The following is an 18,971-nucleotide window of genomic DNA, read 5'->3' as shown; positions in this document are numbered from 1 at the left end:
GTATTGTTCCGTCTTTATTAAAAGTATTGGGTTCACGTGAGACCTGAATTCGAAACGTGAACGCAGGCAAGGAGCAAGTATGGCCAGGTCGAGAATAAACAAATATTACCAATGAGGGCGCAGTTCGAACTCAGCAGCGGTGATGGCACAGACGTCCGCCCTCTTGGTCATGGGACAGGGCAGAGTCGATAGTCAATACGGCGGAGTCAATACGGCAAGTCGCTCGCAAATCTCCAGCTAAATATCTTTCGCGGGACTCGATCAAGGACTCCACGCTCGCAGGTCGAATCGCCCCATCCCACTACCCCAGTTTCGAAGTGTTGGATCAAAAATCGTCAAATCATCATCCAAAACTGATCGGAAGGCATCAATTAAAGCCGTTTGCTGTACTATTGGCTTTATTTCTAAGCTATTCCGCAACTGGTTCATGGACGGAGCGCTGCACGGGGGGGGGGGGGGGAGGGGACAAGTCGGTCGGTGGTAGGTATTAATGAAAACACGCAAGAAGCAATCAAACTTTGGACGCACGCAGGCGTTCCCTGCCGGGAGAGGTGGTCGAGTTCCGTTATAAATCGATGCCTGTTCTGTAATTGTTGACGCGGCGCGTACGTGCTCTGTAATTGAGGCACGCCTTCCGCAATCGTCAACTCAGGTGGCGGAGATCGCTGCGTATAATACTGCGGGGGTCGGCCTCAACTAATAAAATGGTCCAATCAGAATCCACCCAAAGCCCGTTTCGACAATGGGGCTTAACAGGACAGCTGAAAGCTGGAGGCCGATCGAGTTCGACGTGAGGAATCTAGGTGTGCTCTTTGTCATCGGGAACCACTAGTTAAGGCACTTTAATCGTCGAATGAGTCGTACTTTGTGCTCCCATTTTACCGCACAAAGAAGACTCGTAGTCAGGGACGCGAGGACTAAAGAGCCAGGAGGGCTGAGCTTCCACGTTTCTGGCAATCCAACACTGGTCGCATGAACGTTAACGGGAAAGAAACAGCCAAAAATGAATATCGGCACCCCAACTTCACTTGGTAGGCTTCCATTCGTTAAAAGTGCTTTCATTTAGGATACCGTTTTAGCCCATCGTGCTACTGGCGGCGGCAGAGCGTACAGCTGGTAATAATTTGTCTGCTGGAATGCAGGAAGACTTTTTTAAGAAGCCATGTTCGTTCCTTCCACGAAAAGCTGAGCACGTCATCGCTTTCGATGGACCCCAATCCTTTCAGTAACATAAATGAGGCTGTTTAGCGACACACCCTGCCAAAAACCCTTCCTTCCCGTGTTTCCCGCGTCATGCTGCCGAACTACTGCTACTGTTCCATCACATAGCAGCGATTGGAAGGAGATGAGTCATCATTTGCCACTCAGTGCAGTCGGGCCCGCAGTTGTCAGGACTTGGACAACGCCCAGACGCCCAGTGCGTCAGGATCAGGTCGGCCAAAGGTACCATGGAGGCCAAAATATATTCACCAAAGCACCAAATGAGACCGAGATCAACGGGCAGTCAAGTCTCTTCATCACTGGGTGACCGAAATGACAAAAATACTGAGCAAGGCAAAAAAAAGAGCTCTTATCCGTCGGTCAAAGGCGTCACCTTCCGCCGAAAATTTGGGATTTTGTCGCCACGTCCACGCTTGCCGGCCCCGTCCGATCCGGCGCCAGCAAACAACAGGCCGCGCCTGTCTGGCGCCGGCGCCCCCACCGGTGACCACCGCCGGCCCAATGGCACGGCCTGGTAAAGGGTCTAACCCGCGCCCAGGGGTCAGTTAGGTCGTGCCCTGAGCTAGGCCCCGGCCGGGGCGGGTCCAGTGGCCGAGCTGGCGGCGACTGCTGCCGTTGACGACTGTAATCGGCGCCGATATATCCTTGGCACCTCGAGTTTGGCCCTTTCGCTCCACATCTCCGATAACGTTAGCGAACCTTTGACCCGGCGGCTCAATTTACTGGTCCCTTTCCACCCCTCAGAGCCCATGCTTAGGGGAGCGTCGACCAGGAAGTCGAACCAACAAGGCCACACCGGTGCAAGCAGCGGATGGTGTCCTGTGACATCGGGGCGACAGAGAGCACACGACCAATGTTCTGCAACCAGCACGGCGCCGCAGAGCACTCTAACGCACGTAAACAAATGACGTAAAGACAGACTCTTGGTATGCTCATTGCATTGTGATGTGGATATCTGACGCTCCAAGAGCCGTCGGTGTGACGTCACGCGCCGGACCTGGCGGCTTACCAAGACGAACGGGCACCCTCGTCGGAAACAGGCTGTGGGCTAGCGCCACCAGCTTTTGCGTCTCGACGTTTGCGTCCGACCATGCAAACTGAGGAAACAAAAAAAAAGCCGGGAAAATCCCACGGTAGTCTTACTGGGAGTTGACCAGGCAATGCGGTAGATATTAAAGTTACGTCGCACAGAAATTGTTACATGATAGGAGTCCATGCCCCAAATGTTGTACAGGATTCATAAAGAGCACTACTTGTAGAGCATCGCAAGTTCAAATTAATCCCAAACATTTATCAACCGGCGCCATATACTTTCACGCGGCTCAGCGCACCACAATTCCCATGTGGCGGCTTTCACAAGGGCAGCGAGTTTGCTCATGGCCTGTTCCCGCGGCAGAGTGACGCATATATCACTGTGCCGAGAAAGGCCCGCAAAGAGTTCAGCTGACCGCGGCGCTTCCTTAGCGCTGATGTCACCAGAGCCGCGCAGCATCAGGTCAGCCTGGCCAGTCTCAGGTCCCGGGGGGGGGAGGGGGGGGGGGCGGCGAGAAGACGCGGCGGTGCTGTGAGGGCGCGCAGCTGACGGCGCGTCGCTGCAGCGTCACTGCCGTGCAGCAGAAGCTGAGCCGCCTTCGAAGTAGAGGTTGAACCAGAGTCGCGGCCATACTGCCTACAGGCATACGTCCCACAAGCCCTTAGGCCCGCTGCCCGGCCATGACTACGGCAGACAGCCGTGAACCGCTTTAGCAAGCTTAACTCCGCATTAATTAAGATGAGAAAGGTGAAAGAAATTGCAGGATGTGGGAATTTCGTTTTGCGGCTAAATGAGATTGCACAGCCCCATAATTACCCGCATTGTCCTCGTAAGGCACAACAGTCACCGGGGGAGTAATTGCAAAACTGAAATGCTACAAAGTCGTACAAAACGTTGCGGGCAATAAGCGCATTCCGTTGAAACGATACACATCGCATGCGATCAGTTTTGTTTTCAATGAACTGACGCATAAACTGCATGCCGCTTCTTTAATGAGGAAGATAAGGACGTAATACAGACGGTAAGGAAACAATACAGACAAATGCGTGTTATAAAACGATGGTAAGGCCAGGGGTGTAGGTCCGTGTTCAACAGGCCTGCAACTTGGGATCCAGTCACCAGTTCTGAGAAGAAAGGAGGTCAAATTTGGGGAGAAACCTGTTTTTCGGCGAATTGTGCGGGTAGGTTTGGTTGTTTTTTATTGTCCACCCCCCCCCCCCCCCCAACCCACTTTGTGAAACTATACCTCTGGATGAAGAAGGAGACGTATGTAAGGCAAAATGTGCTGAAGTCCAATTTATCTGTCAGGCTTCCCAACGTTTTCCTGGTGGTCAGATATCTCGAGGGAAACGCCCGAGCTTGTTTTTCAATAACGGGCGGAAGCGAATGAAAAAGAGACGAGCATTCCCTGATGCCCCACAACTTAAATTAGTGTCCCATCTGGCTCCAGGGCACAAGTAAAAACTGGTTGAGGCCTGCGAGGACGGGTACGAGCCTTCGGCTCACTCTCGCTTTCCCAACGCCGAAAACATGTGAAATCAGTCGACAGTTGCTTATGAGGACGCCAGGAGGAAATGAAGAGTAACGACCGCACGTAAACCTCGCCATGTAGCGGAGCTGTAACGAACTGACTGCGTCGAGAAAGCGGCCACAAACATCATTCATTCCACGGACAAATCACCTGATAGTCGTGATTCAGAGTGACAACAGGTAACGCATGAGCCTTATTCACCTGCTCACACCGATGCCAAAGGCCAACAGGTGCTCATGCCAGCCCACGCGGCCGATGTCATAAACAAATCACGCGCACCGGGCACACCTTTGTCGGTCGTGACCGAAACTGTCGACACCCGTGGCGCAAGAACGCCTCGGAGTGGTCGCCGAGGGCCGTGGTGTCCCGCGTCACCCGCTGGAACCGCCGCTCCCAGCGCCACGTCAGCCAAATTCGCCGACTTTGACCGCTGGCGACCGGCGCGGCCCTGGGCCAGGAGAGCCCTCAGCCCAGCTCGGCACACCCGCACGCCGCCGAGGTTCCCTGTTCCCGCCGAGGTTCCCTGTTCCCGCCGAGGCTCCCTGTTGCGCCACGCCGCGGCGGCGCGGACGTGTGCGCTGATGGTCTTTTGACAGCAGGTGTCCGTGCCAGCTCTCGTCTCTGATTGCCGGGGCCGGCGTCGGCGATAGATGGGGAAGGACAGTGCGACACGACCGACACCGCTCACCGGCGCGCAACGGCCGCCTAATCGCTTCGTGGGCCGACCATCATTTTCCACCACCGAAATGTGGCTCATTATTCCGACGGGTAGATTACGGTCGCCGGGGGAGGGCGCGATCTCCGGCCAGGTGGGCCGGCGGCGCACACGGCCAGCGACGACGCGTCAGACCCCTCTGGGCCTGACCTGCTGAGGCCAGACCTCCTGAGATCAAACCTCTTAAGGTCAGGCTTGCTGAGGCCAAACCCACTGAGGCCAGACCTGCTGGGACCGGACCCACTGCGGCCAGGCCTGCTGGGACCGGACCCATTGAGGCCAGACCTGCTGAGGCCACACGGCCAGCCAATACGTCACATCCGCTGAGGCTGGACGTGGGGCGGTACCGAGCCGTGAGCTGCAATAGATCGGCATGTTATTGAACCGTTGTGCGCATGCGAGCTTATTGATGAGATGGCGCCTTACAGTCGGTTGGCTAAAATAGGCAGCCAGAACTGGAACAAACCCAGAAAAAGGAGGTGCGCAGTCGAGAGGGTTTGCATAAAGGTGGCGGTCACCCAAAGCCAAATGGTCTCACATTCGCGCAGAACGAGATTTAGTCGCACTAAGTAAAGGCCTCCCAGAAGAGCCAGATTGGAGCCAGCCTCTCTTTGGCCTTGGTGACACTAATAACACGCAGTGTATGCTAAATTAAGCGAGAAGACGTGTCTCCTTGACCTATGAATGCAAAAAGTCCTGGCGGAGGCTCGTCCTGCTGGAAGCCTCTCAGTCTTGTCAACGCTAATGACGCATATTGTGTTACATGACTGAGCCCACGAGAGGGAACGTACTTTGGAACGGTGAACACAAAAAGCTCTTTAACCCGGCTTGTCGGATATCTTTATGTTCCTCACTTCATCACCGGAATACTGGTAATGCTCCAAGACAACGGCGACTACCTTCCGAAGCTTTCTTCGATGGGAAACGCTGCCATTAAGCACGGCGTATCCGCAGGCTACGTGCGGGTCCGCTGTTAACGCCGTTGGTTCCGTGCCGGCGAGCGGGGGCGCCGAGCGCGCGCTCTCGTCAGGCGTCGGTGGTGAATGTGATCTCGTGGCGTGCCCGACGGGGATTACTAACGCGCGGCGTCACGCGAGGCTGCAGCCGGCTTTCGAGACCGAAAGGTTGCCGCTTTGGGAATACTGCGCGCAAACACTCTACGCAGACGTCATGTGTACGGTCTGCCAGCCGCATTCTTGGTCGGCAAACACCCCCGGAATTTGTGTTCCTCGACACGGCCTTACTGCCCGTTGTGCGGGGCGTGCACGAGTACCGCCTGATGTGCGCGGGGTGCACGAGTCGGGCAGGCATGCAAGCGTCTGCATATCTGAAAGCGGCGTGAGGCCATTTTTGCCACGAGGCGAGAGCTTTAGTCCACGAGCCGGACGCCAGATCCGCTAAAGGCCTGCGTGATGGGTGTGTAACGGCGTTTTCCGCTGCTACAGCTCACCTCCACGGCGCCACCGGTGGTTAGCCGCAGTACGGCGCGGCGTAATTCGCTCCGAACGGTGACCCAGTTGCGAAGCAGGAGCTCCGCGCGTGCACCACTTTGACGGCACCGGGAGTCGAACAGCCAGCGCTCGGTGAGAGAAACCGGGCGCCGGCGTGACCGGAGCACGAGTAATTGGCACTGCGGCGAGCCGCTCCAGAGCCTCTGCGCCGCGCTCTCAGCAACACTGCGTACAGGTGTCTCACGCGAAAACCAACGGCCACTCAACCGACTCAAACAGCGCGTGACTCCACCAATAGAAAATAAAAAAATAGAGCAAAATACGAAGGTAATGAAAAATAAGCATCAAAAGGAACGTAATCAAGCAAATAGATGACAGCATTGCACGATGACAAAATGCCACAGAAGGCGCCATGTGCGGTGCTTTCATCAGCTCATGCTACTTTTTCAAGGCGAACTTACTTCTCACACGTCAGCAATGCCAATATTTCGTGATCGGTGACACTAACGCCCGCTATGTAACAGCCCGTAAAAATTGTCGCTGCTCGATAGGTTAGTTTCTCAGACTTGTGTGAACGATGTGGGCCTGGCATGCATAGACAACCTTCACAAACAACTGCCCTTCCACGCAGCAGACGATCTTTAAAAACATGCGGACTTCGAGGAGACAGCACAGGCCCAAGCACCATCGATCAACATTGAAAATAGCACAGTCCTGCCATAATGTGTCAGCTCCAGTCGCTGACGATTTGGATTGGTCTTGTAACGGTGGCAGTGCGTCTTAAGATCAAAATGCTACCAGTGGATCACGAAGAAACTGCACACCAAAATCAAATAACGCTTAGACGGAACAGCTGCCGCCTCCGCAGCAAATAAATCGTCCAAAGCTCTCCAGACTCTCACAGGCCACACAACTGGTACCAGTCTCAGCCCCCTCGAGCTTTTCAGGCGGCGTCTCCGCATCACCCGAGCCGGAGCACACGGCGGCACGGTTCTCCTCGCGGTGCCTCCGCCCGGCACGAGCCCGAGCGCACGACCGGCACGGTTCTCCTGGCGGTGTCTCCGCCCGACCCGAGCTGGAGCACACATCGGCACGGTTTGTTTCGGCCCGTCTCCCGCCGGCGCGTAGCTCCCGGTGCCTAGCGCCGGCCGGACAATGGGGCCATTAGAGCGCGATCGGCACAGGCGACTTCGCTGGCGAGGCGGGCCGGCCACCGGCGCCCGCGCCCGATCCGACCCGGCGGAAGCGGTACGCCACGCCGACCTGCCGCGGCTGGGTCGCGACACGTGACCGGGCGCACATAAATCCCCGGCGTGTGTCAAAGTGCAGACCGTGCAGCAGCCCTCGAGCCAGCGAGAAACCCTATCGTTTGGGAGTGGAGGCTATGCGTGACGATGGTAGCGACGGAGGCTTCGCTGCATTGTTCGATGAGGTGTGAACTTGGTCCACCCCGACGGAGGCTTTGCTGCATTGTTCGATGACGTGTGAACTTGGGCCACCCAGAGTAGCGGGTGCGCAGACAACCGAAAATACTGTGAAAGTCGACTACAAGCGTTACCAACAAGCATCCTTCAGATCGATTAGCGATTGACTTATTCAGATAGCCAGCAAATGAGCCTTGTTTTGCATGAGCCTGTCGAAAACAAGCGTGTTTAAATCTCTCCCGAAGTCCGTTGAGAGACGCCCAGACAGACGAGCTTGTGCATTGCCGGTTTAGACGTAGGAAAACTGGGGGTATTGAACGCTGAAAGTTGACGAGTGTATGCGGAAAGATCGACAAACAATCGGAACTCCCTGAGGTAGACGGGACGACACTATCTCAGTCTATCTTTGTCATTAGTGCCTGTTACGCGCGCTAAAATGAGTCTGTCCAAAAAAGATGTCAAGCAAGTTATCGTGTCGATGATCATGATCCTAAAGGGATTATGATGATAATGGAGGTGATTCGAACTAAAAAGCGCATGAACTGCACGGTTGTGTAGTGCCCCGCTCCGTTAACCGAGTGGCGTCTTGCATTCATGTGCTCCGTCGAGCGCTTCAATCCCATCTTAACTGACTCTCAAGGCGCCGAATCGCAACACCAACCGTGGGCGAGTGAGTGGAAACGCCCACCACGTGATGGCCGCGTCTGAAGACCCACAAACCCGAGGACCGCAAGGCGTAGGCACAGACAAACAAATCCCGGGGAAACGCCCCTGGTTCCCGGGGAAGCGCCCCTGATTCCCGGGGAAGTGCCTCTGCCTCCCGGGGAAGCACCTTTGAATCCCGGAGAAGCGCCTCTGGCTCCCGGGGAAGCACCTTTGAATCCCGGGGAAGCACATCTGGCTCCCGGGAAAGCGACCCTGGTTCCCGGGGAAGCGCCCCTGGCTCCCGGGAAAGCGACCCTGGTTCCCAGGGAAGCGCCTCTGGCTCCCAGGAAGCACCTCTGGTTCTCCAGTACGGTTGAGGTGAGACTCTTCGACCCGCGTTTTAGCGGGCGGACTGAATTGATTTCTGTGCTCAGTTAAGGCAGCACGCTATAAACGGCGCACGAAAAAAAACAACAGCAAATTGGAAAGCGCAAAACGTAGACTATCTCAGCACGCAGCCGCCGCATGATGTGGTAGAATCGTAGCACCGCAAGTCACTTAACATTTATCAACTATGTGGTGGCAAGCGTGGCAAGACAAAATGCAAGTCGCTGTTGGTTTTATTCGATCAGTTAAACCAGAGGAAGAGCATCATGTCGAACGATTTCACTTCACTGTCTTCTCTGAAAGGAACCAAATTGGCTTACCGTGATACAAAAAACACACAAATTTACACCGCATGTGTATGAGCTCCAAATAAGGTAATGCTCTCAAACACATTCGCCTTACAGTTATGCACTCTTCACCATGCCTACAAACACAAATTTTGATGCTTTCCTTTACCATAGAGTGACCTACTGAATAGCGCGCCTTCCAGGCATGCGCTGAAAATGAATATCTAAAAGCCTTCATAGTAGAGATCAGCTACCACGGAAGGAATGGGGAGGGAAGGGTACCATGGTCAAAACCGTCAGCATTGCCATATTTCGGCAGTAATTACAAGAACGTTTAGCATCTACGGAATAAGTCGCCATCATGGTTGTTATCTGAGTCATGTTCCTGTTAGCCCCAGCCATTGAAGCAGAGCCGCCGACAAGCCATCCAGCGGGAGTATGTGGGTTAAGCGGTCTCTAGAGTGACCCCCCCCCCCCCCCCCCTCCAACGTCTGTCATCGTCATCCCGGGCGTCCGGCGCTGCAGCCGAGGACAGTGGCAGGGGAGCGGAGCGGCCGGCGCTGCAGCCGAGGACGGTGGCAGGGGAGCGGGGCGGCCGGCGCTGCAGCCGAGGACAGTGGCAGGGGAGCGGAGCGGCCGGCGCTGCAGCCGAGGACAGTGGCAGGGGAGCGGAGCGGCCGGCGCTGCAGCCGGGGACGGTGACAGGGGAGCGAAGCGGCCGGTGCTGCAGCCGAGGGTGGCGGCATGGAGGGGTGGGGTGGGGAGGGGGGGGGGGGGGGAGCGGAGCGGCCGGTGCTGCAGCCGAGGACGGTGGCAGGGGGAGCGGAGCGGCTGAGCGGCTCGGCCGGGCCGCCGGCGCTGCATCCGAGGATGACGGCTGGGGAGCGGCAGGGCCTCTCGGCCGGGCCGCCGCCGCGCCGCGCCGCCCCCGTCGGGCGGTGTGAGAGCGGCGGCCCCGGCCACCGTCCCGGATGTGAGGCCGCCTCGGTGCCGGCCTCGCGCTGGACGCCGCAGTGAGAGTCCACCGTCTGCACGGGCGACACGGGACGGGCTGACAGCCGCGCCCGCCGCCTCGGCTTCCGCACCTGAGTCGGTGTCCCGCGTGGCGGCGTGAGCCTACCTGCGCGCTTGTGTTTACGTTTGCGTGTGCGTTTCCTGTTAAAAAGCGGTTGCCAGAGTTTGGGGTGGGGATCTGCTGTTCGGTACTTGGAACAGAGTTAAAGTTGCGCTGTCTGATCCCTGAGTGTTCTGCAGCATCCAATAAGCGCATTTTCTCTCCACCTACCCGTGATGGAATGACGTTCTCGCTAATTGCTGTCACGGCTCGACAATAGCACCGCACAGGCCCGGCGCTCCACCCGTGTTTCATCACCTTTTTATCCCCGCTGTCGCCGTGGCAACAGCGTGCCGCGTTCGTCGACGCGCAGCGACGCGCGGCGATCTCGGCGCGGGGTCGGCCGACCTCGCCGCCAGGCGTGACCCGGCCATTACCGGCGGGCCCGGCGAGGGTCGGGCGCGACCGGCCGGCACGACCCGCTCGTCCGCATCGGCCAGCGGTGTGCCGACACCGCCGCACCGGCGCAGCCGGATCCGCGTTCGCGGTGGCGCATCGCCGGATGCGCGCGGCGCGTACCGGCCGGCCGCCGTCGGCGCGGGCCGAACATACGGGTCCTAAAGCGGTCGTGGGTCTCAATCGCGGCCGAGGCGCGGCGCCGACGCGACCGACGCCGCAAGCGCCGCCCTGGCCTCTCGAGCGCCACTCGCGCCGCCGCCGGCCTCGCGCGGTACGGCGCTCTGCGGCACTCGCGGCATACGCCGCCGTGCCGCGCGGCTCGCTGGCATGACAGCGCGTGAGATTCGCGGCGCGCTGCACCTCGGTGGGCGGTGGATGCCGGGCTGGCACCGGTGACGGCCGATGTCAAGGGTCGGGCATCGCTGACACTCGCCGAATGCGGCCGTCGTGGCCACGGACTGGAAGTGGCATGACATGCCAGGGCAGGGCGAGACGGCACGGCGGCCGGGCTCCGCGGGGCTGACCGCGGGAGCAGCGGGTCCAGGGTTGGCCGGGCGGCCGCCGGCGGCCAGGCGCGCGGCCGCAGCGGTCGCCGAGCTGGAGTCCGGGTCCGGAGCTAGACGCCGATCTGGGTCACGGGCGGGCCATCAAATGCAGCGGCCGGGTATTGGTAGGGCCGTGGGAGACGGACCGCGCGCGCCAGTTTGCACGGCATGGGAAGAGCCGGTCCAGCGCGGGTACGGGCTCAGTGGGACTCCTCCCCGAGAAGCAGCTGCTTGGTTGCATGCCGGTCACATTTAACTGAGGGGTCACTCTTAGTTAGCCGAAGACAGACCCGGAGGATCACAGCAGAGTGTGTCCAAGCATTTCAGAAAATCTTTCCGATTCAACAGCGTAGTGATAAAACGCCGATGAAGAATTGGGAGCGCTCCTGGTGTGCTCAGTGACGCCTGGTCGGTAAAGCGCTGCCGCCAGGGGGCACATGCCTTGCATGATGACAGGGTGGAGAGCCGGAGGTCACCAAGACCGAACCTGCAACCCCCCCCCCCCCCCGTCACCGCTGAGGGATGCATGGAAGCGTCGGCGTCGACTCAAGAGCGATCTAGGAGGGGTAGCATTCATCGGCGGTGAATCTCGTTCACAAATAGCAGAACTGGAAAATTAAGTTGAATTCACTGAAGCCCAGCATGCTAAGCACACTTAGGGGGCTTAGGAACCAACCAAGATGCCTGTAATCGGCGAAAAGCTCGTCATTTGCAGAAGACTCCTTCATTCTCATTCCACACGCGCACTGGCCGGGTCGGACGCAAAGCTGGCCTCCAGAAAAACCAGTTGCGTGACAGACCAGAAGCCTTTCAGGGACACAACGTTTCAGTCGTGACTCTGACGAAATTCCACTACCGCGAGCAGGCACGGCGAGCACAGAGGCCCGGCAGACCAAGTACAGGATGCCACGGATGCCGCCGAATCTGGACTGGCAGAGCTCTGACCGCATGGAACGTTTGAGAGAGACTCGACCGTTACCCAACTCCACCGCCAGCGCTTGCGTGCCGCTCTGGGCAAAGGAGACTTGAGCGTCCCCAGCGCCACTGCCAGCGCTTGCGTGCCGCTCTGGGCAAAGGAGACTTGAGCGTCCCCAGCGCCACTGCCAGTGCTTGCGTGCCGCTCTGGGCAGAGGAGACTCGAGCGTCCCCAGCGCCACTGCTCTGCGCCCAGGCGAGACTCGAAGGCAGCAGACGGGCGGACCACGCACGCAGCAGAGAACCAATGGAGCGCGATCGAAGATATCTCAGCTCAGGTGACAGATACCACAGCATGTTCGCTGTTCGAACAAGAGCGCAGAAGGCTGCGACGTAAAACGTCACGCGGCGGACAACCCGAGACCTTTTCCCTCACGCTGAGTTGGCACGGCGCTTGGGCCGACTGCACGTTGCAGAACGCTGTGCACGTAGCGAGCCGCACTGCAAAATAGCGCCGTGCCGATAAACAAGTGTCTGCAAAACGCCTCTCGAGTGCATTGTGCAGTCTGCACCGACACCAAACTAACGCTTCTTGTCCACTTCCTACTCTGTGGAGGCCACAAGCGAGCCCCCAGCTTGGACAGGGGGGGGGGGGGGGCGATCACGGAGGTCGAGGTCTACCGAAGGAAACCTTACAGCCGGAGGCGGGCAGCGTCTGAGGCTTGTTCAGGCACTACAATATATAAGTGTGTTGGTGTTTTAATATGCTGCGATGACATCATGGAAAAAAGGAAAAATCGACTGCGGGTCACTACGAGGCGCCATTAGCACCATCTAGCGACAACTAAGCTGCCAAATTCGCCATTATTCTGACTAGCCGCAGTTACATGGAATTATGTTCGATCTATGTGTAAAGCAATCCTTATACCGCAAGCAAAACGTTCGAAAGAGGAAGAGAGCTCTCACAGCCCAAACACGTGTCTCTCACCAAATTCCCGACTGAGGAAGAATACTGGCACGATCTCCGGCGGCTGTAGCCTGGGGCCCAACAAGACCCCGAGCAAAGGCAGCGCATTTCAACACGATCGAAAACAATTCTGAATATGTTGCCATGAGTAAAACACAATGGGGTATGGAAGGAAGAATGTACGAAATACGGAACCAGTTTTACCGAAGAATTGAGACGAGTTATCAAATCACGCTGGAATAATTGTTCGGAGCAACGTCACCATCTCCATTATTAAGGGAGTCCCACGTACGTCGCCACGCAACCTTTTAAGGGAGTCCCATGTACGTCGCCACGCAACCTTTTATCGGACGCCAGCGCTTACATTCACCTCATTAGTGCTCAGGGGTGCGCTAATACTAAAGCTCCAGACGACAATGATAGTCAGAACAATTATCCTTTCTGTGAAATAAAATGCCATTTTAGAAAGGTGCCAGTGACACGCTTGCTCCATCGTTGCCAGTGTGATGACGCCAGTGCAATAACGACCGTGGTTGAAAAGTAACACAGGTGCGTGGTGCAGCTGAGCACATATAAGCCTGGTAATTGGATGCGACGGCGCCCGACGACGAGGCCAACAGAACGCACGGAGAAAGGCGCCATGATTCGCGCAGCTGATTATTCGACGCAAATCTATTCAAATTTGACGAGGTCCAAATGTATGCGAAGATAGTGGGACAAGTATAATACCCTGTCCTAGATTGCGTAAGAATAGGCTCAGATGCTTACTTTGAATGGAAATTGACTGAAGAATGTGCGGTACGGAAACCTTTCTCTCAGTGAACAGCTGAACGCACTTCAGCTGCTCTCAACGTTTTACATGTCAACCTGGCCAATAACAGATTGTTCTATTAGCAGACCAGTTGTTCGCATAATTTCACTTCCATGTCAAACACACCAGATTAATCAAATTTACCATGATGTTCATCTTTATATGTTGATGTGACACATCATTGCACTATGCCATCGTCAAGGAACAATCTTTTAAGTCGCCTCACACTTTACTTGACACATCGTCACTGCAGGCCGATATCCGATACCGTTCACCGTTTCACAGCACACATAAATGACAGTTACTAGTGATATCTTTAACAATTTGGTGTGCACCATCGAAAGGCACAACGAACGCCCTCTGGATCGGCAAAAAAAGACCACCAAAGCAGCTCTATTTTAATCGGCCCAGATTGATCATCATTTTTATAACTTTTTGCACAGGGCCAAAGGTAGACAACTTGGTTCAGATAGAATGAAAGACACTCGTAGGCCAAGGCTGCTTCCACCACCGCATGGCCAAATCACACGAAGTGATATCGATGCCTTAAAAATGCATGTAATAATTTAAAATTGAGGTTTATCTGGCCGTAAGTGAAAGCTGTGAGCATGATGTCTGATTGCAGTCTAAGATAACTGGTGTTTTCGGCGAAGTCACGAATCAAGTTTTCCGTCATCAAGCTATTGATTCCCAGGCGGCGGCCGCCCGCTTTACATAAAACCTGCGGCGGCAAGGTTTCCGTCACCGAAGCATCAGAGGCACCGCCGGCAAACCTCAACTCTGTAATCACCGCTTCGAAACTGATCCACTCCACTCAATCGCGTTGATGGGCGGCGACAAATCCACCCCGCCTGCGCAACGTCCAGTCATTACAGGCCGACGCTGCCGCGCTCTGCGGCGAGGCCGTCAATCACATCGCGAGTCGGGCACCGTGGCCAGCGCCGGCCGGTATTTTCCCGTCTCTGAGTACGGAAATTACCGCGCGCGCCACCCGCAGCGTTTTGCCCGAGGACACATCGCGCGCCACCGGCTGCGACGGCCGCCGCGCTGTGACGTCATCGCGCGAGGCAGGATCGCGGGGAGGGGGGGTGAAGGGGGTGAAAAGTGCCCGACATTGTCCAACCCACGTTATGTCGACACTCTACGCCGTGGCTTGGCTGTGGGGATCATTTCGATGCAGGGACGAAGGAAATTGCGCCGGTTTGTCCCGCGCTCGCGACTGTCGACCGAGCCCAGCGCCAAGTCAGCCATCGCTGGCAGTTCTGAGAACCTGCACGAAGCGGAGCTACAGATCACGGCTGTCTCGAAACAAAGAGACGGCTAATATCTCAGTGACAGTAGAGGCTAGCACGGAGGCCAGCACGGAGGCAGTAGGTGTGGAAATGACTGAAGCAGTGCAGAAGCGCGTTACACATTTCAGGAATGTTTGTGGCAACCAAGACACTGTAACCATAAGCCTAAATCAGTCTGGCCGTTTCCCATACCATACAGTTTTACTCTGCACATTGTGCGCTCCTGAATGCCGGACCAAAAATACTTTTACCCCACAGCAAAGCTTTCATGCTTTGATTTGTCCACTACATGTGGTTTGGAGAGCACACAAATGATCCCAATCAAGGCGTAACCTGTTCGGCGGAGCGCGACGCTGACTAGGTAACCTAGCCTTTCCTCTACAGCATGGCTGATGAGTGGAGCATGACCGGTTGGCGCTAAGCCCCGGAGGTGTCCACAGCGAGATTGGAAAGTTCCGCCCATTGTGGACGGACCAGTTCGCAGACTGCCCTTGTGCTGGCCGTCAGAGAAAACCAGACCCAGCGGCACCGCGGCACGCTGCGAAGGCACACCAAGCCCCGAGCCCGCACCGCTCTTCCGTTCTCCCGCGGCATGCAAGTGGTGCGCCAGGCGTGTCCGGCATGTGGCGCACCGGGCGTGTCCGGCATGTGACGTGACTGGGAGTGTCCGGAGTGCGGCGTGACTGGGAGTGTCCGGAGTGCGGCGTGTCTGGGAGTGTCCGGAGTGCGGCGTGTCTGGGCGTGTCCGGAATGCGGCGTGTCTGGGAGTTTCCGGCGCGCGGCGTTTCTGGGAGTTGCGCCGTAGGCGCCCGGCGGGGCCTGCTCCACCACACGTCGAGCCTGTGCCATGCATTAGCCGCGACTCGGACACCCCCGCAGTCAGACCGCTGCTCAGGCGAGCCGCGCCGGCTGAAGGTGAGTCATCTCGTGCTCTTAACCGAGCCAATCACTCCCTACTCAACCCTGACCCCGTCAAACTCCGTCGCCCGGCTCTGACTCGGGACGACTCTCTCAGTGGACTCTGACTCGCGGCTCTGACTCGCGCGTGACCCGGCGTCGGCGGCTGGGAATGGCGGCGACCGACCGCATGATTCAGCGGTTTCGCCGGTTCCGTCTCGGGGTTTACGCGGTTACTGGCGCCGGTCGCCGGTCGCTGGTCACTGCCGCAGAGCCGGCATTCGTCAGTCCGGGTCACTAGGTCACTGCCGACACGACCAATGGCAGCCCATGGCCTCGGCCTCGGCAGTCCGCGGGCGGAACCGAGGGGCACGGGCACTCCGGACAGAGAAACGCAGGCCCTTCCCTCCAAAATGACGGGCTTCCTGGCGTTTCCAATCTAACTCAAATCATGATGTGTGACGGAAATACAAATGCTCCACAAGCTCAGTTTTGAACTAACCTGTTCTTCTTTGCGCTATGGGCGGTTCAAGACAGAATGTCGCACCGCTCCTCGGTTATATAATCGCTAGTGACTACTAAATCATTTAGACACCCAGGGTCCGCGGTGAAACAGCCGATGACGTCTTCAGCTGGTAGTGCGATCGCAAACTCTAGGCACTAAATATTTAATCGTAGTAATACATCTACGTCGTAAGAACAAGCAGGGGTTTAGTTCTGCAAAGTAGGTGGGAGAGTTGAGAGGAGAAAAAGCAGCTAAACCTTCTAAACCTGCCCTCAAAGTACGGGGAAGTGGGTTCCTCCCTGGGTTGGGCCTACTTCCTTTTCAAAATTAGTAATGCCCCTCTCCCCCGTAACTGAATGCTAAAAAACACCCGTGGGCACGGAAAATCCAACTGCGAATAAGTCAGACGATGTATCACAACCATCGGCGAAAGTGGCGGAAGGTGCTCGCATTGCAAAGGGTGTATACTTGTGCAGTATGGCACGCGCACCTATCGTAAATTACCAGTTCCGTACGACTCACGACCAAACTCACGCGCCACCAGAGCCAAACGGGTTGGACCCTTCCAGTGTGTGTCACACATTGCGTTTTGCAGCTGTCCAGCCGTTCCCAGCTGCCGGAGATATTCAGGGCCACTAAGTGTGTCACCAACTGGAGCTGAAGCCCTTCTCGGGCGCCGGGCGGCGGCGGTTACCGGCGGTCCGTCTCGGGGGAGCCAGTCTGCGAGAGTGGGGGGAAGTGTGGCGTGTGTGTGTGGGGGGGGGGGGGAGCTGCACCAGCCTACACTGACCGTGTCCGCGCCGCTGGAGTGACATCTGTCATCGGTGTCAGTCCTCCCACACCGTCTCCAGGTCGGTGTCAGTCCTCCCACACCGTCTCCAGGTCGGTGTCAGTCCTCCCACACCGTCTCCAGGTCGGTGTCAGCCCACACCGTCTCCAGGTCGGTGTTACTGATCACCGGCTGCACACCCAGCCCGCGGGCGCCGGCGCCTGGTGTGTGAAATTGGAGCGCCGCCTCCCGTCCGCCGCCTGCCCTCCCTGCCTGATCTATGACGCCGAATATATGCATCGGTAACTCGGCCGAGTCGTGAGCGCTAGCGGCCGAGTGGCGGCACGCTCACCTCCGTTTGAGAGCTGCTGGCGGCCGGGCCCGCGCCGCCAACCGCTCTTTGACACGCACACGCGCCGCACGCACTGCACGCGCGCCTCCTGCCCCCACCGGCCACCTGTTCTACCCACCTGTAGAGGCCACTGCGCCGGCGGGACGACAGGACCGCTCGTGTGTGATTGTTGTGTCACTTCGGTCTCTAATGTGTGTAGGGGCGTAACACAAATTTGCATAACGGAGTCGGTGGCAGAGGTCTTCCAATCAACGCCAATACCTCAGCTGTTGATTGTTGGATCATTAGCCTGGTAAACGAACTCGAACCTCTCCAGGTGTTCTTGAGATATTTGGGAGGCACAGTGGCTCTGGAATGCTATAGATATGAATACCGGGCGTAACTAATGCGACTCCATAATCCATGACGACACCTGCCAGTCGGAACCTCACGGGATCAGTTTCACGTTAAGTTAGCTGATTATGCGCAAGCTCACATGGCTCAGGTCTCGTTTTCACTGCATACCTGCGTTATTACGATCAGGTTTTTTAGGGCTTGTAGTTCATTCCACAAGCCCTCGGGGATTATAATAGCTCATCCGCTTTCGCACACACCGCAGACCTGCTGGGAACTCAGTCCCGCAGCCGCAGGGCATGAAATGCTTTGAAGGAATTTCCAGCTATCCCGACTGAGTCGGAACGACCAGCCTGTCTGACCTTCAGACGGCGCTTCACTAGCGGATGGCTTGTTGATTGGGCAGTAAACACACCGGCAAGTTATGATTACCAATACGTATGGGGCTACCGGCTAGGTGAAAACCGATCTGCCATTGCCGCGGCGCAGATGAGCCGAGAGGGCAGGGCAGGGCAGGCGGGCACTCACCGAGCTACTGCTGGGCACGGCGTAGTGTCCGATCAAGCCGCCCACGATGGCGCCCACCAGCAGCGCCACCACCACCGCCACGATCGCCTTGATATCCGCCATGTCCGCCTGCGTCCGTCGGTGCTCTGCGCCCTGCTCTGCCTTCTGAGCCGCACTGACCGGCCCGTGGTGCCGGCGCCCGCTCCTAGACCTGCCGCCGGCGGGCCCGCCTCACAAACCGGCCGGCACGCGCCGGATCTACGCCGGGACGTACGCTGCTTCACGCCACGATGAGTGACAGCGGGCGAGGGCGGGGACGGCAGAATCGGGTCGGAGTTATTAACCACCGATCGATCACCCCGGAGGCGAGGCGGATGAGCGCAGTCGAATTCAGTGCGGTCTGTTTTATGACAATCAAGGACGGAGGACTGGAAATGAACCAGCATGCAGCGGTCAAGGACAGATACCTTGGCACGTGTCCGAGAGCCTGGTGGGACGCCGCCGTGTTGAAAGCCGCCTGTGAGCAGTGCCCACATGGTCACTTCTGTGATTACCATATCAGACGTGAGTAAGCTCATTACTCGCATGAGAAGGCAGCAAAGAAGTGAAAGCATGGGCACTTTTGGACGGTTTTCAAACTGCCCCTAAACTTCAACCCCATGTTTTTGGTGACATGCAGCAAACAGCGCGTCGGGCTGTTTTGTGCTCGGTCCCTTATCCGTCCGATCAGCTCCTGTTGACACCCATAAGATGATGACGTCATAATGGCGGCGGCACGCGGCGGCATTGTGATGCCGCGGCGCCGACACAAAAACAGCACCCCCGGACGTCCAGGCGGCGTTGAGTCGTGCCGCCAGAGGCAGGGGTGCGG

General features: G+C 57.3%; 1 protein-coding gene across 1 annotated transcript in view; it reads right to left on the bottom strand.

Annotated features, from left to right (window-relative positions):
- The window catches only part of LOC119095867 (superoxide dismutase [Cu-Zn]), a 28,125-nt gene extending 9,860 nt beyond the window's left edge, over window positions 1-18,265 (bottom strand). Inside the window, exon 1 of the mRNA XM_037218729.1 lies at window positions 18,122-18,265. Coding sequence (XP_037074624.1) covers window positions 18,122-18,223 — 102 coding nt within the window. The 5' untranslated portion in view covers window positions 18,224-18,265. The remainder of the gene's footprint in view (window positions 1-18,121) is intronic.
- Window positions 18,266-18,971: the final 706 nt, after the last annotated feature.

This window comes from Pollicipes pollicipes, unplaced genomic scaffold (genome assembly GCF_011947565.3).
Source record: "Pollicipes pollicipes isolate AB1234 unplaced genomic scaffold, Ppol_2.1 Scaffold_4219;HRSCAF=4965_pilon_pilon_pilon, whole genome shotgun sequence".
Lineage (NCBI taxonomy): Eukaryota > Metazoa > Arthropoda > Thecostraca > Pollicipedomorpha > Pollicipedidae > Pollicipes > Pollicipes pollicipes.
This window is presented reverse-complemented; position numbering and strand designations above follow the sequence as displayed.